Source organism: Nomascus leucogenys, chromosome 4, assembly GCF_006542625.1.
Source record: "Nomascus leucogenys isolate Asia chromosome 4, Asia_NLE_v1, whole genome shotgun sequence".
Taxonomy (NCBI): domain Eukaryota; kingdom Metazoa; phylum Chordata; class Mammalia; order Primates; family Hylobatidae; genus Nomascus; species Nomascus leucogenys.
The window spans coordinates 46,156,156-46,180,309 of record NC_044384.1 but is presented as its reverse complement, the minus strand read 5'-3'; the positions used below and the strand labels follow the sequence as shown (position 1 = coordinate 46,180,309).

The 24,154-nt window shown below is 35.9% G+C and overlaps 1 protein-coding gene across 1 annotated transcript in view; it reads left to right on the top strand.

The window, feature by feature from the left end:
* Positions 1–5,028: 5,028 nt before the first annotated feature.
* ASXL3 (ASXL transcriptional regulator 3) overlaps positions 5,029–24,154 on the top strand; it is a 145,369-nt gene continuing 126,243 nt past the window's right edge. Inside the window, exon 1 of the mRNA XM_030810604.1 lies at positions 5,029–5,193. Within this exon, the coding sequence (XP_030666464.1) occupies positions 5,138–5,193 (56 nt within the window). The 5' untranslated portion in view covers positions 5,029–5,137. The remainder of the gene's footprint in view (positions 5,194–24,154) is intronic.

Below are 24,154 nucleotides of genomic sequence, written 5' to 3'. Positions count from 1 at the left end.
TCAGTAATCCAAGTTCATGTTTCATCAAAATGACATGGACTTTTGACGTTTTCAAGAGTAGTAGAAATAGGGAATGTTAAATATATTAATTCTAAGTCTTTTGTAATAATGGAAAGCCCCCAGAGAGGACTTAGCACACAGGAGTTGTCTAATAAATATTAGCTGCTCTTATTATACTTAAACATTGTCATCAGCATCATAATGCATACAGGTCCTGTTTATCTACTCACTAGCTTTATGGCCTTGAGCCAATTCAGCTTTGTACATCTCAGAGAATGTTAATAATACTTCTCTATGCATCTCACTGAGTTGTTTTTAGGATAAAATAAAATAATATATATCGTGTGAAGCAAGTGAAATAAAATATGTTGTATAAAAGTCGTCTGTAAAGAGGTATATAATGGTTTATTGTTGTTATAACCCCAAAATCGTTTGCCTTGGACATGAGGCCCTAAACATCTAAACGCTTTAATGAACTGCCAGTATTGATTAAGGGAAGATGACACATTAATGTTAGAAAAAGGGAGAAAGCCTGGTCACTGATACACACTTAGAATTCTACAAATGTAAACATCTATCATTGAAATGGTACTTAAATGGTAGGGATTATTTTTTATTTTGCCGTCAAATAAGTAAGCTCTCTCAGAAAGTTTTATTTAGGGCAGAAGGGCCAAAATTTTAACCTTTAAATGAACACTGGTCTAATGTGTTTATCTTAGAGATACTTAGAATGAGTTTTCTCTTTGAGAGACACCAAGGAATTCTTGAGTAAGCCTTAATATGCTTGAGCCAGTGTTCCTGGACCAGAAAGGTACTTAAGGACCAAAACCTAACACATAGAAAATTGCATTCTTAACTTGGCCCTAAATGATTTGGCAAATCGTCTCTCTCTTTCCTTTAATTATATTGCTGGTATTACAGGTCCTTTTTCGCATTTTTTTTTCCCTATACTAGGACGTGTAGAAGTCTAGGGGAGGAAATTTCTGGAATGAGACTATCTTGCCTCAAAACCGTATGAATGTATACGTCTTTGAGATAGGCCCTGATAGAGTTAGATAAGAAGGTGGAATGTAATGGTATATTTGCCAGCTCTGTACGTCTTTTTACCTCCTGTGAAAAATAGATCCACCACTAGGAAGGCAGCTAGTTGTGTGTACGCTTTGTGCACCAGCCGTGGAGAGTCCCGTTTGTGGAGACAATGTTGAATTTGAAACCTTTCCTGGAGCAGAAGTGAAGAAAAAAGAAAGTAGCTGGGAAATGAAAAGACTTCAGCATATGAGAGATGCAAGACATCTCAGAGATTGAGTGAAGTAAGATCACAAATATAGTTTTAACACAAGGGAACAATTTGTTTTACAAAGAAAGAAAGGACATTTTATGTAAAGATTGAGCACTGTGACAGAATCTGATTTGTGAAGAGACAGTGATATGTGGCCAGTGGTTTGTAATTACAATCTTCCTGGCAGTGCTAGTTCCAATAATTGTAGCTACAGGTATTCTTAGCGAAACTCAGCAGTTTTAGGGGACTGTTTTTGAGGAAATGAATTGTAAAGTGCTCAAATTTTCAGGAAAAATTTTTTTGAAATGGACTAAGAAAGATTAGTTGTTAGCCAATATAAATAATGTAGGAAAGATAAATAAAGCATACAGCTATTATAAAGGAGAAGCAATTCATAATATTTGTAGAAAACATGATTGTATACTCTGTGCTATTAAAACTAATAACTCAATTAACTTCATATAGATAATAATTACCCTGATTTAGTGGCTTTTATATGTATTAGCAATAGAATGTGGGAATATTACATGAAAAAAGTATATTCAAAGTTGCAACTGAAAATATAAAATAATAGAAAGCTTATTACAGGTTACAAAATAAATCTGAAGTGGAATGATGTATAAAATTCCTCAGAATTTAATTAGATGTTTCGTTGAATTCCAATCTCAATTTCATCTGGAAAAAATAAAGTGAATAATTAGAAACTTAAGAAGGAGTAATGAGAGCAGTGTCCTGTTCAGAGAGTGAAATATAATATTACAGCAATTAAAACAGTGTAGTGTTGGCTCAGCAATTGATGGAAAGATCAGTGGGACCTAGTGGGACCCCTGGACAAAGCCCCCCAAGGACAGCGTTATGCAGTTTCTTCTGGAGACTCTTAAAATTCCCAGAAGTGCTGTTAGCCATTAGAGAGAGTAAGTGTGGGGGTCCGAGCTCTCTCATCTCCAGCTCAACATGAACAGCTCTACATTTGTGTGTTTTATATATTGGGTTCCCACATTTATATTTAGGTTTCACATTTTGAAAAGTTTTTATTGCCCTACTACTAACATATGGTAGAGGATGCCTCACTAGCCAGTGTGTGGCATATGAAACAAATTATGTTGGGGAAATGAGGCTTACTATGGGGAGGAGGGGGCAGATGTTAATATTTCACCTTAGCGAAAAATATAAATTCCAGATGAATTAAAAAAGAAGTACTTGAAAGAAACACTTGTAGGTATTTGCATGCTCTCTGGATAAAAGGAATTTCTAAACATTAAAGTAGTAGAAGTTAATGGAAAAGCCTGATGAATAGTTGCTTGTGTAACAATAAATAAAACAGATCTCCCGCCAAAACATCCAAAACATTAGCAACAACAAGACTAGGTAGTGCCTTATGGTCAAGAGATTGTTCGGGCAATGGACAGTTAGTCTGAGGTTTGGGTCTGGTAGCTTAAGATGCCTTTGTGCTCTGACTGTGGCTTGCCCCACTCAGTGTATTAGAGTATGGCTGTCTGTGAGTCTGATTCATGTCTCTGCCATGTGTCACATTATTTTGATGGCATCAATGTTTTGTTCCGTGAAGATAATTTCTCCTTATCTTTTGTTCTATTAATGTTTACACAGCTCAATCAATAAAGCTTGTTCACACCCAGGAACCTCTCCTTCTCTGTCTCTATTCTCTGTCTTGCAGGGATTGAGGGTGGCTTCTGGTGTTTTGTGTGGCTTCATCATTTCCTTCCTGCCTCTCATCCACTTCATGATGTAATTCTTGGCACTTTTACTTCCTTTGTAGAGTAGGATGTGATGTCATAGAGAAGGGGACAGGGCTATCCAAATTCTCTCAATTGCTGGGAGGAGCTGCCCAGGTGTGCTGAGGGGCCTGTACTCAGGAAGAGAAACAGGGAATCCTCCACAGTGAGTAACCCCAATTTCAAGTGCGCCCAAATTTCCGTTTAAACATTGTCCAGTACACTGGAGTTTCTTCTTTGGCCCTTTCTAGATTTAATCAGTTTGCCTTTAGACATTCCCAGTTCAGCTCAATTTTCCTCCTTTCTCACCCTCCTCCTATCTGTCTCCTCTTTCCCCATCGTATGCCTTTCCCTCCGGTTGCCCTATTCCTTGCTTGCTTCCTGTGTGTCTGTGTCTATTGACCTCCTGCCCGTATCTTTTATGAGAGACCCATTGCCTTTCATTTGAGGCAGTGCCGTCCCTATATATAGTCCATGTGAACACAGCATCTCCTTTCAGTAATTCATAATTATGTACTGTTCTACTTACAGTTCTTATTTTAAAACTTCTGTCAGCTTTTTGTTTTCATATCAGCTTCTTCCTCTTTTCCCTGTGCCCTACTCTTTCCCCGTTTACAGCTCTATTATGCAGTTTCCTTATTGCCTTTTTTCCAATATATTTATACTCCTCTTCCCTAAACAACTTTGCCTATGTTTCTGTTTCTCCTTTTCCAGTGTTCAGTTCACCTCTACAGTGTCCTCCTCTGCAAGGACCATTTTCCTTCTTTGCCGTTCACATACTTGTTGCCATACCCTTGTTGTAGTGTGTCTCATATTTCTGTATTCTTTAAATGATTTACAACTATGAGTAAGGAAGGGGCTGATCAGGATTGGGAAAAAGGAGGAAATTTCCTGGGAACTAGAGAGAATAGGAAAGTGTCTGAAAGGTGAGGACGGGCAGGCTGTGTGCAACACACTGAAGGACCTTGATGAACAGAGCCTTCACTTGTGAATCAGTTGAAATTTGGTTATTGACAGTATAAGAGATCACAGAGCCTTTTTAAACAGATTTGGAAGCCTTTTCAAGTTTACATTTTCAGAATGACCCTGTTAATTCTTAATAATTATGATTCTTCTAATAATCATAGATTAGAACTCTAGTGTCTCTAAGTTACAAGAGGCCATGGCTTGAGCATGAAGCTCCTGCATAGCATCTTTAATTAGGTGTCGTCTACCCTTGGAGTAGGTCATTGTGAAGATGTGTGTAACTTGTTTCTTGTACCCAGATGTGGTCCCTGTAGTTCATGTTGGTGCACAATAGGGGCACTGCTGCTTATTGTTTCCACCACATGGGGTTAAGTCCCTGGAAAAATAAAGGAACCTGCTTTCCAGGGCTGATGGTCTAAGACCTGTGGAAATAATCAGCTATGTCCCATGTATTCCACACCCTTTGTTTAAAAGAACCCCTTTCACAAAAGATAAGTGGGGCAGAAGAGGAGAGAAAGAGAATGGGACTGAGTTCATATGACTGAGATAGGCTAAATGGGAAGAGAAAAGGGCTTACTTGAAATTAATTGGAAAAGGCAAAGGAAAGGAAACTGAGCTGAACTGGAAAACACACTGTGATGAGTTACTTGGGTTCCTGTGTGCTTCTTTCGACATTTTGGCCATGAATCCAGTGAGGCTGTTTGTGACCAGCACTCTGTTCTCTTCTATTGGTAGTATTCAGGCTCCATGTTTCCAAGGACCTGGAATCTTAGGAAACATTTTAACAGCCTGAAAACATGACTTTCACCATAAAATATTAGAAACTTTTTAAATAAAGGAAATTGTATACATTTGTTAACTTGTTTTCTTTAGGGTTCACATTTCTTTTTTGGTGTGTACTCCTTTGTGACATGTTTGAAGGATGGCCCCTTTTCGTTGCAGAAATTTCCGATTTAAATGTCCAAAAAAATTACATTCTTCCTTTGGGCACCTGATCTGTATGATGGACTGTTACTTTGATGTAAAAGCCCCTTCCCCTCTAATAAAATAAGCAGAGAATGCATGATTCACATACATTTTCATTTTGTATGCTGCCATGCAATAATCTAGGAATCTTATGTTTATATTTTAGGCACTAGAAAAACACCCCAACTCACCAATGACAGCAAAGCAGATATTGGAAGTCATTCAGAAAGAAGGATTAAAAGAAACAAGGTCAGTATCCATATTTAAAACATTTTCTGTTTTCATTAAATAATAATTGCCACTTGTTGCTAAACAATAGGTGTATCTAGATTTTGATATTGTAGTTGATTGTGAATTAAGTAACTCCCCACAAATTCTTTTCTAATTGAGAAATAGTTGGATGATTTAAGATTTCCTTGGACTTGCCTGTTACCTTAATACATTACGTTAGATGGATTGATACAGGAGGTACTTTCTTAGCAAAGAACAGCACTGTGTGACTTAGCCCCTCATTGAAGTTATTCCTGTTACTTTTTCTGGTAAGAGGAGATTGTGTTTCTGAAACCAAGTGGTGAAAGATAAACACTTGTACAGGTTTAATAGGTAGATCCTAGAATATAAAGATGAGCTCACTTTGATAAAATTCAGTGCCAGTAAATGTGGTTGAAAATCTAGTCCTCTTATATTTAAGAACTCTACTTGGTGCATCCTGTCATAGCTGTTGAGCCTAATATTTATCCTTTTAAAATGTACAGTTTAGTGGATTATGTTATATTCACAAAGTTCTGCATCATCAACGTTATCAAACTTTAGAACATTTTCATCACCCTAAAATGAAACCCTGTGCCCATTAGTGGTCACTCCATGTCCCAACTACTCTTGCCTCTGGCAACTGCTAGTCCACTTTCTGTCTCTATGGACTTGCTATTGTAGATATTTAATGTAAGTGGAATCATCTAATATGTAGCGTTTTGTGAAAGTCTTATTTGACTTAGCATATAATGTTTTCAGGGTTTCCTCATGTTGTAGCATGTATCAGGAATTCATTCCTTTTGGTTGCCAGGTAATATTTCACTGATGATTCTTTATTCTTAGGTATGGTTTTGGCTTTAGATAGCAGGTTAGGGCCACATAGATGATATTACTCAAGGAGAAAAAGGTTTACTATAGGATAAAACACCTATGATGTTGTCATATGTGTATGTAATCAGCCATGTTACATAGAATAGATTTGTGTACATGAGTTGTCCATCTGTAAGCCATTGAGCGTAGGGTAGTCACACCTTGATGAAATTAAACCTACTGAACTACCTTTTGAATGTTTCATTGATGTGGATATAGAAACTGCTAAGATAAATATCCTTCTGAGGCTGACTTTTTGTGAAAAATAGGTTTCACCTGTAACTCCTATAACTTTAATGTGTGGGTAACATCAGCCTCTAGCTGTTTAAAATGTATATTTTGCAAGGTAGGTCCATGGACATCACAGTTTACTGGGGTACAGGACACCTATACTCAAATTTTCATTTTCTATTTTGGGGACTTTTTTTCTGCCTACTCTGGAGAAATAGCCTAAGATAATATAACCACATTGTGTTTGTGCTAATTGTTCCCCCATGAAGTGGAGGCAGCAGTGGGTAGATTAGTTGCTAACAGTACCTAAAAACTCTGTTAAAGGAGATCATATTTTAACCCAGATGTCAGTTTAAGGAGTTAGGGAACAAAATCAGGAAAACAGGAGATTAATTTTCTTCTTGCCACCTGTCAGAAGAAAAGAGGGGCTAAAAATCTAAGGATGTCAACTGTCTTATGTGGGCTTTGTTGCCAGAGGAATCTGCCAACGTGGACATAAAAAGCACCTCCTAAAAGCAGACATTTGAAATTCGTTCATTAAGATATTCTTCTCCACAGGAATGACTCTGCTGTTACCAGTTGTTATGAAGCTTCAGATATAAAAATCCCTGTACCGTGGCTCACAACAACATTTTAATTACACTTGTTATCATTATAGCATTATTTCAAATTTTTCAAAATGCTGGTCCTCCCAGAATGTTATATAAGAGGGCTTTCAGCATGCATAGTTAACAAATACAAACAAATTTTAAAAACCAACTTCTTCAAAGAGTAATTAAAGAACATTGAAATGGGAAACATAACTCCCTAGTCCTCTAAATTGAATCCCTCTCCCCACTTCACCCGCTGCATCACTATTTGTCCTTCTGTAAGGAAAAAAAAGGTCCTTTGTTACAAACACTCATGACCCAGTATAGTATTAGTGAAAGTACTTGCACACAAGTACCAGTTTGAACAGGGAAGGGAAAGGCAAAGAAAGAGAACACAGTTAAAGTTTTCTTCTGTAAAATCTGCTCTGCATCAAGTGGCCTCAGACTATGCATTTTGTGCTCCTGTTTTTTTTTTCATTCTATTTCTTTAAATTTCCCCCTTCTTGTCAATGGTAATCCATTACTTATGGCTCATGCATCTCTGCTCACTGTTCCCTTTTTTTCTAGTTCTCATTTGCTTATTTGAGTCACCTCTAAAATGTACATACCTAGCTTTTGAGTATGTTTAGGACTGTCCTGTATGTATGTATGTATGTATGTATGTATGTTTCAAGGAGCAGATACTGACATTTATTTTGCCTGCTTAATGTACTGTTTTGCTACTTTCCAAGTTCTTAAATGTTTTCCAAATATTTAAGGTAGTTGAGTAAATGAAGTGTAACTGTATGTATTTTTCTTTAGTAAAGTTTAGAAGTTCTACCTTCATGAGGTCAAACATAGCTGATTGATTTCTAGGTATTTACTAATGATGTGTTTCAAGAAATGCACATTGGTAATATGCCTGATTAAATACAGGGAAGTGCTTGTGAAGTTACTAATATGGCCGTAACCGTCTGGTGGTCTCTTTTATGGATGAGAGGTAACGTTTTAGTGGTCCTCCCCCAAACAGTCCTCCACTGTACCTAGCATTTCTAGACAATAGAAGTTAAGGTCTTCAGCCATCATCATTCCAATCTGTACTCAAAGCAAGGCCATTTGTTTCAAGTACTATGGGGGTCCTTCATTCTGTGTGTGCCAGGCAGGTCTCTGATAGCACTTACCTCACTGTACTGTAATTTTGTCTTTGTATGTCTTCCCTGCCTGTGTGTGAGCTCCTTAAGGGCAGGGTACCTAACGCTCCTGGCTCTCGGCAGATATTCAATAAACTGTTGTTTAGTCAATAATCTTTATTCTCAAGATGTTAATTTGCTGGTGCTTAGTAACGACTTTGGCTTGCATTCAGAGTTAGAAGCTTCTTTTTAACATTACATGTTGTATTTTTACGATATTTAATAGTAGTTATTTTTAACATCAGAAGAAACTTAACACGTTTGTGGAAATCCCATTAAATATATGTATGCTGATAGTTTCCAGCAGATTATCTGTGAACAACTAAAGTTATGGTGCTGTTGTTTGTTTTCAAATACTGTGAAAGCCACTAGTTTAAACTTGTAACTTATAATAGAAAAACTACATTAATAATTTTGGCAAAACTAATGAGGATATTTGAATGTGTTCAGTATATATGTTATTGTTATTTGACTAAGGTGAAATTTGACATTGTATGCTATATTTTCCTCTTTACAACTGACACTTTAAATCATATAATTTTCATGTAGACATGATAAAGATAGGACAATTTTTTACATCACGTTCTGTGTCTCATCTTCATATTATTGATGAAATGGGTAGAGTAGGATTAAATTCTATTTGGAAAAGCCAGAATGAAATAAGTACCTTCCATGTGGGTAAAAAAGAAATATGAATATAATAAATTGGCAGAAGGACATGTGGTTTTGTTGAAAAAAAATAATAGAATGACTTTTTAAGACCTGGTTTTCTTTCTTATGAAAATACTCTTGGTAATTTTTACTCTCCCTCTGTATAATAGGATAGAAGATTTTATTAATGTCATTTTATTCTGGTCCCTCTGTGTGCTTGCTTCACTGATTCTGAGTATTTTTAGGGCTTCTGCTCCTTTATGTTTATTGATTGTCAACAGTTGATCAATCAAAGTTATTGGAAGGCTTTTCAGATGATTGGAATCATATAATCCAATGGCCGTGCTGCTTCTATAGACGGGATTAAAATGTGAATATTCCAGTCAGCTGCATTTGTGGATGGATATTTGATATCCCTCTTTGGACTTCTTAGATAAACATCCCCACTTCCTTCCTTGGGGACTTGGGGTGCTGCCGTGGAATATGTTCTTGTCTGCAGTAAGTGAAAATATTTATTTAGAAAAGAGGAGTAAGTCTAGTTACAGCTTTGGATGATTTTGGGGGTCATCCCAATTCTGATTTTCTGTTTTTGATTTGCTCATTCAGAAGTTATCATTCCTTTACCAAGAGGCCTATGGGGTTCTTGATGCCTGAGGATGTGTTTTTTGATGCCATGTCTTACGTAATTTTTAAAGTGGTGCTTCCAAAGAAATGTGTGCTCTGTTATAGTAACATATCCAGGAGCTGCAAGGTCATGGAGTAAGGCTTGCATGACTTACATAGTGAGAGCAAAACAACCATTCATCAGCGAGGAATAATTTTTTTATGTGCTGGGCATTATCATTACAAGATACCTGTCATTAATGTAGTATGAACTGTGATTTAGTTTTTATATTATTTGGTAATAGGCAAATAGTTTATAATGAGGGTGAAGTGGTCATAAAATTAAACATATACATATAAACAAACCACACAAATCAATTAAGAAAACCTCTGTTGGGTTGAGAGCAAGACAATATTTATGAGGTACATTTTAACAATATTAGAGATGCCATACTTTAGATTTAAAAACTATGTTAAATTTCATCAACTGTTTACAGAGAAGCAGACTATAATTATATATTCCAGTAGGGACATTTTAAAAAGTTTTATAAACAGTATCTATTGTTTTTAGCGTTCCTCAGAATAATGGACATATTTTAGATTTCATGATGTAGAGCATGCATTGACATCCCAGATTTTGTCATTATTCTAGTATCAATGAGAATTCTTTATTCCACTGATAATTCTGGAATTTATTTTTACCTCGTTTTGTTTAAGACTTTTAAGTTTTCTGTTTTGCAGTCTCTGTTATGATATGCTGAAATTAGAATCTCCACTTTGTTCCGTGGTTTATTAAATATGTTGCATTTCTTTAGGGGGATAACGTGTCAGAAATTCTATTACCATGTATAGTGACAAACAATTAAATTTCTTGGCATTGCTCTTGGTGAGATTTACGTTGCTAATTAGTGCTTTAGGAGATGATTCTTTCTTGCCACTGCCATGTTTTGCCTAGAGATAAGAAATAAACGCAAGTAATTTCTACTGCAAAATCAATTCTTATCTGCAGACTCCATGTTGGCGCCCTTCCTTTAATACTGAAATGGTGGTCTAGTTTGTTTGTGTTGGGCATTTTAGAATTACAGTGTTAGCTCACAGTGTCATCCCTGCCATTTGTTAACATCTAATTCTCTCATTGTGTAAATGGTGTGCACAGTCAGCTACTTAGAGAGGGATATATGAGACAATGGTGTTATTAAACAGAAACATAGGGCAATTTGCATATATTTGTGTGTGTACATGTGTATAAGCAAGCTTTGAGAATAATCTAGTTCTTAGTTGACATAAAATTTTACTTGTCATCATTACTCAGATTAGAAATCTCAATCAGTGCCATTCTTAACTCCCTTCTCCTATATCGTCATGGCCAGATGGTTCTGGGTAGTGTTAGTTTTATCTTCCTAAACACATCTTTCTTTCTGTGTACCATACTTTTTGCAATTCTTCAGTTACTTATTTCTTACCTTACCTGGATTATTGCACTATCTTCTTATCTGGTTATCTTATCCAAAGTCTTCCTTCTCCCTTTACAAATCTATTTTTTTCCTCAAAACTGACTGCAGTTTATAGTAGCATTTCTTAATAAGGAATCCATAATCCAGGCATACATTGAAGATATTGCAAGTTTGATTCCAGACTATCCCAATAAGGGGAATATTGCACAAAAGGGAGTCACCTAAATTATTTGGTTTCCCGGTGCATGTAAAAGTGGGACTGTAAACTAGTTCAACCATTGTGGAAGTCAGTGTGGCGATTCCTTAGGGATCTAGAACTAGAAATACCATTTGACCCAGCCATCCTATTACTGGGTATATACCCAAAGGATTATAAATCATGCTGCTATAAAGACACATGCACATGTATGTTTATAGCGGCACTATTCACAATAGCAAAGACTTGGAACCAACCTAAATGTCCAACAACGATAGTCTGGATTAAGAAAATGTGGCACATATACACCATGGAATACTATGCCGCCATAAAAAGTGATGAGTTCATGTCCTTTGTAGGGACATAGATGAAACTGGAAACCATCATTCTCAGCAAACTATCGCAAGGACAAAAAACCAAACACTGTATGTTCTCACTCATAGGTGGGAATTGAACAATGAGAACACATGGACACAGGAAGGGGAACATCACACACCGGGGACTGTTGTGGGGTGGGGGGAGGGGGGAGGGATAGCATTAGAGATATACCTAATGCCAAATGACGAGTTAATGGGTGCAGCACACCAACATGGCACATGTATGCATATGTAACAAACCTGCACATTGTGCACATGTACCCTAAAACTTAAAGTACAATAATAATAAAATTTAAAAAAAAGTCGTATTTGTATACTGTAGTCTATTGGGTGTGCAGTAGCATTATGTCTGAAAAACACTCTGCATACCTTAATTAAAAAAAATACTTTAAGCTGGACATGGTGGCTCACGCCTATAATCCCAGCACTTTGGGAGGCCAAGGAAGGAGGATTACTTGAGCACATGAGTTTAAGACCAGCCTGGACAACAATAGAAACAGACCCTGTTTCTACATAAAATAAAATATTAGCCAGACTTGGTGGTACATGCCTATAGCTCCAGATATTAATTAGGGGGGCTGAAGCAGGAGAATCACTTGAGCCGTTGTGGTCAAGGCTGTAGTGAGCTGAGATGGTGCCACTCCACTCCAACCTGGGTGACTGAGTGAGACCCTGTCTGAAAAACAATGATAACAATAATCTGAACCTTCAGCAAGTCATAATCACTTTGCTGGTAGAGAGAGTCTTGCCTTGATGTTGATGCCTGCTAACTGATCAGGATAGTGGTTGCTGAAGGATGGAATGGCTGTGGCAATTGCTTAAAGCACGACAACAATGAAGTGTTCTGTATTGATTGACACTTCCTTTCTTGAAAGATTATTGTGGCATGCAATGCTATCTGATAACATTTTACCCATAGTAGAACTTAGTTGAACTGGAGTCAGCCCTCTCAAACCATGCTGTTGCTTTTTAGCAACTAAGTTAATGTAATATTCTAAATCATTTATTTGTATTTCAACAATGTTCACAGTATCTTCAGCAGAAGAGGATTTTATCTCAAGAAACTACCTTCATATCTATAAGAAGCACCTCCTGACCTGTGAAAGTTTTATCAGGAGATTGAAACAATTCAGTCACAACTTTGGGCTCCACTTCGAATTCTAGTTCTCTTGCTGTTTCTACCACATCTGCAGTTACTTCCTCCACTGAAGTGTTGAAGTGGATCAGAATCCACTTCTTCCGTACTCTTGTTGATGTTGCTATTGTGACCACCTCCTGTGAATCATGAATGTTCTCAATGGCATCTAGAAGGGTGAACTCTTCTCTGAAGATTTTCAATTCACTTTCCTCAGATCCATCAGAGGAATTGCTATCTATGGCTGTTACAGCCTTAGGAAATATATTTCTTAAATAAGAAGTCTTGAAAATCAAAATTATTCCTTGATTTATGGACTGCAGAATAGATGTTGTCTTAGCAGGTATGAAAGCAACATTAGTCTCTTTGTACATCTCCCTCATCTCTTGGGTGACTAGATGCATTGTCAGTGAACAGTAGTATTTTGAAAGGAATCTTTTTTTTTTTTTTTTTTCTGAGCAGTAAGTCTTAACATCTTAAAATATTCAGTAAACCATGTTGTAAACAGATGTGGTGCATGAGTGCTTTGTTTTTCCACTTATAGAGTACAGGTATAGCAGATGTAACATAATGTTTAAGTGCTCCGGGATTTCCGAAATGCTAAATGATCATTGGCTTCAACTTAAAGTCGTCAGCTACATTAGCCCCAAACGGGAGAGTGAGCCTGTTTTTTGAAGCATTGAAAGCAAACCTTGACTTCACCTCTCTACCTATGAAAGTTCTAGATGGCATTTTCTTTCAATATAAGGCTGTTTTGTCTACATAGAAAATCTATTTCATAGAGGCACCTTCGTCAATGATCTTAGTGAGATATTTTGGATAACTTGCTGCGGCTTCTACATTAGTAATTGCTGCTTCACTTTGCACTTTTATGTTATGGAGATGGCTTCTTTCCTTAAGCCTCATGAACCAAACTTTGCTAGCTTCTAACTTTTCTTCTGCAGCTTCCTTACCTCTCCTAGACTTCATAGAATTTTGACTAAGTTTACCATTTTATATGGGCACTGTTAATGACACCCCAAACAATTACAGTAGTAACATTGGAAATAACTGATTACAGAACACCATAACAGATATAATAATAATGACAAAGTTTCAAATATTGTGTGAATTACCAAACTATGACACAGACAGGAAATGAGCACATGCTGTTGGAAAAATAGCACCAGTAGACTTGCTTGATGCAGGGTTGCCTCAAACTTGCAATTTGTAAAAAATGCAGTATCTGCGAAGCATAATAAAGTGAAACACACAAAACATGAGATATCCCTAAATTCCAGAGACTGTATCGCACATATTAATCACTTAATGTGATTAATCAAAAGCTATAGTCTTTTGTATGTTTGATGATTGTTTGATTAAATTGAATATGGTACTTTTTTCTAGTTAGATGGTATCTGGATAAATCTGTTATATAATACTCTGATACTATAGGGCTTATATATCAATGATAAAACCTACATTCCACCTTAGATTTAGATAAAATTTTGAATTTCTAATCTGGCCATTTTAATATACATTTGATTTTACCCAAAATAAGTCACTTAAGATGTTTTGGGGCATTGTATGTTTTCTGTACATATTTAATTAGTTTTGAGTTAAATGGTATAACATTGATAAAATAAGAAGTCATAGTCTGCACATGAATATCACTAATTGTTTAAAATAACTGTGTAATCTCTAATAAGTTAAGCTTGTTTTAACTTAAACTATTTTTAAATGTAGGGACAAAATAAAGTAATTCTTGAGGAGGATGATAAGATTATATATTCCTGTGGCAGCATTTTCTGAGTAGAAAATCATTATGTGAAATGTTACCCAGCAAGATCAGGTTTCAAGTGTTCAGCACAATCCTAATCGACTTGGGCTTGGGTAACTGTAAAGCCTTTATAGTCAAGCATCTGATATTGCAGCCATAGTTGAGTATTTGTGGCTCATTGTGAAATGTCCGCTGTTATTTTTTTCATGATTTGAAAAGTAGAAGTCGAGCCCCACAAGAAATTCAGACTGTTGTGTGTGCCTGTGTGTGTGTGTTTGTGTGTGTGTGTGTGTGTGTGTGTGTGTGTACACGTGCATGCATAGGCACTCACATTTCTGGTAGTTATCACATTGTTGATGTAAGATTGGATTGCTGAATGGGAAGGAAATACTTTTTATACAGAATGCCTCACAGTAATGCAATAAGTATGGAAGAGGACTCTTAATTACTATTAAGTCCTCCCAGACTTAATCGTGATTGTCTTAGTCAGCTTAAACTGCCATAAGAAAATACCATAGAGTGGGTGGCTTAAATAACAGAAATGTATTTTCTCACAGTTCTGGAAGACAGAAAGCCCAGATTAAGGCTGGCAGTGTCTGTTTCTGGTAAGGGTTTTCTTCCTGGCTTGTAGCTGGCTGCCTTCTTGCTGTGTCATCACATTGGCCTTTCTTCCATATGTCTGCACAGAGACACAGCAAGCTGTCTACTGTCTCTTCTTATAAGGACAGCAATCCTTTTGGATCAGGGCCCCATCCTTAGGACCTCATTTATCCTTAATCACTTTGCTAGCGGGCCCATCTTCAAATGCAGATACACTGAGGGTTAAGGTTTCAACGTATGAATTTTGAAAGTACAAACACATTCAGTCCATAACCATGATTCAGAATTTGGAAGATTTATAGAATTCATAGTATAACATAAGAATATTTCTAGAATTTTTTTGTATCTGATTCATTTTTGAAGTTACTTATAACAACATGCTTAACACAGTACCATGCTTCCATTTTTGCCTACTGCTCATATGTGTTTTCATATGTTATTCCTAACATATAAACCAATAAAATTAAGAAGTTTTATATTCAAATATTGGCTGAGTGCAGTGGCTCACGCCTGTAATCCCAGTACTTTGGGAGGCTGGGGTGGGCGTATTGCCTAAGGTCAGGCGTTCAAGACCAGCCTGGCTAACATGGTGAAACCCGTCTCTACTAAAAATACAAAAATTTGCATGAAGTGGTGGCCTGCACCTGTAATCCCAGCTACTCGGGAGGCTGAGGCAGGAGAATTGCTTGAACCTGGGAGGCAGAGTTTGCATTGAGGTGAGATCATGCCACTGCACTCCAGCCTGGACAACAGAGCGAGACTCCATCTCAAATAAAACAAAACAAATATAATGTGTATGTTCACATAACATAAACTCACTTAGATTTTATTTGAAGCCTTTGGTAAAAATAGCTGTGGTGACTGCATATATATTGATGCCTTAAGGCATCAATAACCACTAAGCTATGCAATTATAGCTACGAAATGGCCATTTCTTAATATATCTTTTTATGCTGTCAAGCTTTCTTTCTCCATTCTTCCAAATAATTGAGCAAAAAAAAGGTAATTTCAGTGATTTTAGCTTTATCAAGATCTAGGTATAATTTACTCCAGAAACACTGAACACTCTATAAATATTTCAGTGCAGAAATAGGACCCAAAATGGATGTAAAATTACATTGTGTGTGAGTCTTTCCAAGTATCCTATGCAGGTGAAAATCTTTGAGGAGAAACAGGCATTTAACTGGGATGATTTTATTTAATATTTTTTTCTAAGTGGAGCTCTTCTCTTCATCTCTTATTTCATTGCTTGTGCTCTTAATTGCCACATGCCTAAATGATTTTAGTTTTGCTTCATTGTTTTGAACTTGACAACATAATTCAAATGCAAAACAGTTGATATGCTCACATAGGGACTTCTTTTTATAGTTGATTTGTTTTCAGAAGGAATAAAAATTATATTTTTGTTGAGCCAGGTTTTCTAAAAGCAATAGCACATAATTCTTAAAAATAAGTCTTAGTTCTTTTAGGACAATGAAAAGACTATTTATCCTTTGTCTTCTTACACACCCAAGCAAAAATGAAATTGATAATTGTTGACTGGAACTCAGGTCGTTTTTCTATTGAGTTTCTTTTTTATTAAAAAGTTAAGGCCTGTGCCAGTGCAGTGCAAGATGTCTATATGATCTCTGGATTCTCTGTAGTCTGCTAGTAATCATCTCCTGGGCCTGTTCTTAGTACTCAGGTATATATATATGCAGGGTGATTAGTTGTCAAATTAGAGGAACATCACAGAAATTAGAGGACCTCAGAGAAATTAAGATAAAGTTGTGGAGATGTAGATATTACCGTTAAGTTAATTAAATACCTACTAAGTGCCTACTCAGTGTTTACTGTGTAAGATCCTGATAACTTTTTGGAAGTTTTAAGGCATATGTTCATTCCACTAACATTTATTCAGCACATTCTGTGTTCTTGAGACTGTAGAAGTTGTGGGGGTTAATAGATGAGTAAAATACCATTTCTGCCTTTGAGTATTTCAGACCATTTTCTGTGTTATTTAATGAGGTCTTTCAGCCTCTTCTCCGTGAAGCATATCTTAAGCCTCATACTTGATGTTATTTTTTGATTTTAAAGTTGATAATTTCTAAATTATCTCTTGAATTATTCATGTATATGATATTCCAACATGTTAAAAAGTGTTGTCTTTCCAACACAAATATAAGCTCTTAAAGGTAAGGAACTCATACCTTTGTACCATTAATTTTCTTGGCATAGTGCTGAAATGCTGTGTATTATGTAGTATGTCAAGCAAATTAATAGGGACATGATAATAAAAATAATACCTAACATCTATTGATCCTTTGTATTAGGCTTAATGCCAAGGACTTTACATAAATTACCTTGAAACAAAAGATTTGAGATGCGTAGATACTATGTTCCTCATTTTACTGGCAACGAATCAGAGGCAGATGAGGGTGAGTAATTTGAAAAGTTCATCAAGCTAGAAAATGATAAACCTGGGATTTGATGTCTGACTTAGAGCCAATTGTTCTTAACCTTTTTAAACATTTGTAGCCTAAGTCTAATAAAACCGTGATTTAAAAAAGTATTGGTTATAAGATTCTATTGAGCAAACACTCCTCTATTGCTGTTAGCAGTTTTTCTGCCTGATTGTTGCTATCCTATATGATTACTCACCAAAATGAAAGTCTGGCTCGTCAAAGACAGGTATGTTGAAACTCTTTCAGTTTATACCCTAGTTGTAAATAGTTTTGAAGAGTGAAAAAAAAAAAAGACATTTCCACAACCCACTTACATTTGGAGGATGCAAATCCTCACACCGTTTTGCTTGTCCAACATGAGGATGACCATTTTGGGTAAAGATTTGGGCTTATGGACAGCAGCATGACATATTTTAAATGTAACTTCGTACTGTTTGTTTTTAGAAGATGGTGCTCTGAGGGCAGGAAACATACTGTGGGTAATGGGAGAACTAAAGACTTCATGAAACTCTCAATTTTTTATTGTTGATCTTAGACTTACAGATTGAAATTCTTATTTCTTGCTAACTGTTACTAGTCAAATCATAATTGCTAACAAAATGTAGATAATCCAAAAGGTAATTTTAGAAGGTGGCCATTTCTACACTTGTGGAAACAATTGCATGAAAATAGTTGAGATTGTCTACCTCCACCATGTTTAGGGGGAGGTAGAGGGAGGGAGAGGGAGGCTAAGTTATTAACATCATTTTTCCTTTTGAGATACGTGTCTAGGCAAAGAAAAGGAGGCCTGAATGAATGCCCCAGTATAGTTTCAGAAGCAGCATTACTGCATCCTTTAGGAAGTGTTCTTAAGCAGAGAATAAGCAGAATCTTTATCATGACCACTTGTTTATCCACTCTCCTATCACCCATTTATTATACTCCCACTGGGAAGTCTGAAAACATCACCCTTTTCTTTTTATTTTTACAAAAGACATATGCATAATTGCCAAGCAGGGCATGTTTCAGGCCACTGTGGCTATCTTAAATTCATAATGTAGTTCTTCTCTAGCATGTCTGCAAGAGATACAATTCGTACAATGATTATTCAGTTTGTAGCTTAATTTGTGTTCATTGAAGATAACCTGATGGTTGCTAGAAATAGAAAATTGGCATTAATTAAGATTTGTTGGAACAGATTGTTGTCAGTGAGGTGGTTTAAAGAATAGCTCGGATCTTAATTTCTTAAATGTTAGGATTAGCAAGGCTCACTTTGGAAGCCTCCTCTCCCACTCTCCCCCACTACAAGAAGGAAAGTACTGAACAAGAATACAGGAAGTACTAGTAGGAATTGCCAGAGTTTTTACAGCTTACTCTGTTTTTATTTAACGTTTTGAAATTTTAACTTGATTGCTAAGATGAGAATTATTTATTATTTTTCAATTCCGTTCTTTTTTATTGTATTACTAAAAGTAAGTCATCCAATTATAACTTAATTCCCAAAGTTTTATAAGTTACTTTTTATAATAGGTAGAGTGGTAAAGTCTTCTCTCCTTTTCTCATAAGAAGGTGATGAGGGATTGTGAAATAGTCTCTGAAGCATTTTGAGTAACTTGGAGCAGATAATTATTTAAACTTTTAAATCCAGTCTTCCCTGTACCCAACTTCCAACCACCTAGTTTCCCCAACAATTTCTAGTCTTTATTAAAAGGGTACCTTTGTGATAAGAGAGTAGGGGGATACATAATTTTTGATAGCTAAGGAGTTGTGTCCTTTGGTAAAAAGAAGGCCAGGACTAGCTTCCGCATGGACCATTTACTGTTGTTTATTACTATCCCAATTTTAAACCATGCTTGTGAGAATTGATCTGAGAGCAAGCTTCCTCTTCAAAACAGATCATTCAAAACAGCCCCTACCACATTAGGATGCAAACTAAGACATGAATGAGGTTTATCTGAGAATTATATTTTGTTTCTGGTAAGGATGTTTTAAATCATATAGTTTTAGACTTTTGTTTCACAAATCAATAAACTAAGGCTTAGAAAACGTAAGTGAGTTGTCCACAACGATAGTCAGTGAATATTTGTCTCATCTTTAAGCTTAGAAGAGGCTGGTTATTTCAGAATTTAAGAAGAATGTACAAAAGTATATTCAAAAGTAAGTGAAGGCTGAACCCTGTGTAAAGAAAGAAGGATCAATGTTCTGTTCTTAGGTGCTATTGAAATGGAACTATTGAAATAGTTCTTAGGTACTATTCAGTGGGTTTGGCCATTGAAAGGAATGGCAAAAACCGCAATTACTTTTGCACCTACCTAATAGTAAATAGTTGCAAAACTGTTGGCGGGAGTTAGGGATGCAAGAGAGATTGTACTATAATTTATACTTCAAATAGTGATCTAAAATTTTTGATTCTGGTCTCATTGGCTTCTTGTTGCCACCAAGACCTCGCCCAAAGGAAGACTGAAAAGAACAAGGAAGGGGCTGTGACTGCCTCAGATTCCCACCATGGGTTGGTGGAGAGAGCCATTGAGCTCAGTAAGGCATGGTGAGCCAATGACGATCTCGCAGAGAGAAATCATTGAATTGAGTATTATTTTCCAGTTTTTGTTTGGAATGCATTTAACTATGGGATATGTGAGGCAAGGGCCAATAGATTTGTCTGTAGACAGTTTGATTAAGAGGGTTTGTCAACAGCTATTCTCTTTTCAGATTTTCCCCATGGACTTAGAACCCACTGTTTCTTTACTTACATTATATTTTATGTTTTCTGATTGAATTTTCCTTCTGTTTCTCTATAAAAAATAAAATGGATAGCAATTAAATATTTAAATATAATCACAGTAAAATATAATGATCTGAAAAGTCCAATCAGTAAATGAAAACATTGTGAAGTAATGTGAAGAGACAGTAAAAATCAAGTTTTCATTTACTGATTATTTTTTCTGGCGTTAGTAACATTTAAATTTTCTTCATGAATGGATCTTTAGTGTATCAAATGCAGTGTATAATATATGTAATGATTATTTTACTGATTAAAAGCAGCTAAATCCAATATAATTCAGAGCTGTCAAATGCTTTGTGTAATTAATTCATTATGTGTGGTCTTATTCATCACATACAAAATGGTGATATTGATCCCTGACCTTCCTATTTTCTAGGCTTGCTATGTAGACTAAAATTAAAACATGCATTTGATAGCCTGTTACAAGTGTATGCTGCTGATTTTATTAAACCCTTTGCAGTTAATTTAAATATTTTCAGATTGTTTTTCTTATGTTTGGAGAATCAAGATCCAAGAAATTAGCTTTTTACTTTATAGCACAATCTATCCTGTAAGCTGATATGTAAGTTTGCATGGGTATCATGGAGTCCCAAAATTTAAGTGACATAATCAAATAGAAGTTCACTTTGCATGTTGCAGTCTGAAGGTGGGTAGTCGTATGAGATAGCTGTGTTACCCCAGGATATCAAGGAAGCTAGGTCCTTCTGTCTTGTTGCTTTGCTGTCTCTAGGATTTTGTTCTTATCTCAGTGGTCTGAGATAGCTTGCAGCTGGAAGAAGGGGCATGCATAGTCCCTTTAAAGACATGCTCTGAAAGTTGAATAAACAGTTGTCCTCATGTCCCATTCGTCAGACATACACTTGCACTGAGCTGAAAGGGAGGCTAGAGAATAAATCTTTATTTGAGGAGGCGTGTTCCAAGATAAAAAGTGGAAGATCTTAACTGTAAGGAAGGGTCCTTCTTGGAGAACAACCACCAGCCTCTGCCAAATCTGTTTTTTCATTAAATCCCATATGTGGGCTTGATTTATGTTAAAGATGTATTATCACTTTTTACGTTTGAAAAAAATTACCTATACAGTTTACACAGACACTCCGTATATTTTTGGTCTCTCTGACAATGCTGAGCCTATAATGGCCTTCACCAATTTTTGCTCTCCACCCCCACCTTCAAGGCCTAATTCAAATGTCACATAGCACCTCCTTGTGAAGAATTCTTTCACTCCTTTAGCTTCAATTCATCACTTTATCTTTGCAATTTCATTTTAACATATATGTTCCTCTGTTGCAGTATCTAATAAACTCTCTCAATTTTTCTTGCAGTTTCCTTAATTGGTAGAGTTCACGTCTCATTGATCCTTCTCTTCCCCATGGTGTCCTTGTTAATACTGGACTTATGATATTTTCAGATTGAATGAATGGAAATTTGAATTCTAGCTCTGTTTCTTCTTTGAATGTAATGTGTTATCTTGGATAAGTCACTTAGACTATTTTTCTTGTCTTTCCAGTAAAATGGGAAATCATAATTCTTGCATCAAACTGCTATTATAAAAATTAAATAATTTGCAAAAACTTGAAAAATGTTCTGTCAATTGTAAGATATTTAGTTTATGAGATGTTACGGTTTGTTGCCATTGTTAGAATTTTGGAGAAAGCTAATCAAGATAGAGTGAAATCCAATTTGCATTCTAAGATATTTTACAGCAGTATTTTGGCATACTGATGCCAAATGCTTCATGTTTCCATAAGAAATATTAAAATATCTAATATTTATTTTTTATCTAAAATTTCACCAGTAGCTAGAAAAGGGAGTCTAGTTAGTGTTCTTTATTCAGATTCCATAACAAGATATAAAAGGCTACTGTTCCTTAATGAAGCAGAGCCTGAGTTGTTTTTAACATATATTAATGACTAATGTTGGGGCTGGGTATGCTGGCTCGTGCCTGTAATCCCAGCACATTGGGAGGCCATGGCAGGAGGATGGTTTGAGGCCAGGAGTTTAAGACTATCCTCAGAAATATAGCAAGACCCCTTATGAACAAAATAAAAAAAAATCAGCCAGGTGTGTGATGGTGCGTACCTGTGGTTCTAGCTACTTGGGAGACTAAGGTGAGAGGATTGCTTGAGCCTAGAAGATGGAGGCTGCAGTGAGCTGTGATTGTGCCACTGCACTCCAGCCTAGGTGACAGAGTGAGGCCTTGTCTCAAAAATAAAATTAAAAAGAAAAACTAATGTTGGGACTCCAATATCAGGGATTGGGATTTTCCTGATATACACTCTACCTATAAGTAAATTATCCTTTATTAACTGAGATGCTTTATTTGGATCTTATTTGTAACTCAGCATTTTTTTTTTTTTTTACTGTAACGTTAAAACTTTATTTAGCAAATTATACCTATCGATATTTCCTAATTTGCCATGTTTGGTATAATGACAGTTCATTTACAATAAATCCTAATTCACTTAACATATTAGTCCTCAGGGATTTTTTGTTGTTGTATTTTGGTGGGGGCAGTGGTGTTATTTCTTTAGCTATTTTCATACTTAGGTCACTTCAGCCTTCTGAATGTATGATATTGATATAGAATTTCCTTTGCTTTCCCACTGTCCATACTCATAAGTGTTAACAGTAGTATCCCAACAGTATTTCTGCCCATTATCTGATGGGTATGTTTTTGGGGAAAAGGGATGTGTCTTAAAGTCCTGTGTCTGCACCGTCATCCAAATTTTGTTTGAAATGTGATTATGAAGCTTCATATACACAAAATGGAAATTTGGAGAAGAGACTTTAGGAAAAAGAACCAATTTGCTGTCTCTTAGGAGGTGCATATGTATGTAGGAAATAATTCTTTGGAAAATCTGTGTCATTATTTGTGCGCTTCTGTCTTCGAGATCCGCAGTTTAATATTTATTGAACGTTCATTGTATGCTAGGATTTTTCCATTATACTGAAATAGTTTGCTGCCTATTAAACTAAATACAGCATAAAATATATTTTAATTATGAATAGTAATCTGGTTTCCGAGATTCTTGTAAATTGCGCATACATGCACTAATGCTTTAGCCTTTGTTGGTTATTAGGATCACTGCCACCTTAATACTCATTTATCATTTAAGATACAGACGGTTAGTGCTCCTGGGAAACTTTCCCCCAAGAAATATGGTTTCTTCTTTTGTATTCCTTGGGGGAATTTCTAGTGTATCATTATTGTTGTTTTTTTAATAACTCTTTCTCTCAACTAAACTATGAATTCCAAGAAAGCCAGTAGCATATCTTACTCGTTTGCACGTCCTGTATGATTCCTAGATCATAGTGGCCATCACAGCAAATGTTTATTTGACTGAACATATATTACTTCCACATCTTTCGCCAATATTTTTATAAGGAATGGTTTGAGAAGATTATTGTACTTGACTGTGATTGGAACCTCAGGTTATGCAACAGGAAGTCAGTATGTCAAACATGAGAAGTTAAAATTTTAGGAAGAAAACTACTTCGTATTACTAAGCAATCAAGTGAACTCTCTCTTTCAAAATAATGTTTTCTGAGTTTTATGCCTAGGTGAGTCAATTCTTTGCATTATCCTTACTGAGAGACATGTTATTCTTTATGAGATATAGTGAAGTTAGTGAAGATGTCGAGAAAAACATAATGAGTATTATGTTTGCTATCTCAGGTCCAAATCTATCTAAAAGGTTTCCAGGTATCTGACATCAGCAGAATAATTGACATAGGAACCAAAGTATATACCAAGTAGGTAGGGGAGGCAGTACGCCAAATGGATATTTCCAAGTTTTCTTTGTTTTAATATAGATAGAAAATAACTGACAAGGATGGAATGGGTCTGTATAATAGAGCAAGTTAAATGGAGATAAGAAAACAGAATTCTGTTAACCTTAAATGCAATTATATATGATGAACATTTTTATAGATGGCAGCTTGACTCAAAAATAATTTAGAGTAAGTACATAGAAAATAATGCTGCAGTGATTTAACCCACTTAATTTTGTTTTAGATGCATTCTGGAACTAGAGGAAGTTGGTAAAATTTGGCAGTAGGACTAAAAGTTCCAGTTGTCACTATTATAGTAGTTTAGGTGAAAGGGGCAAGTAGAAAGG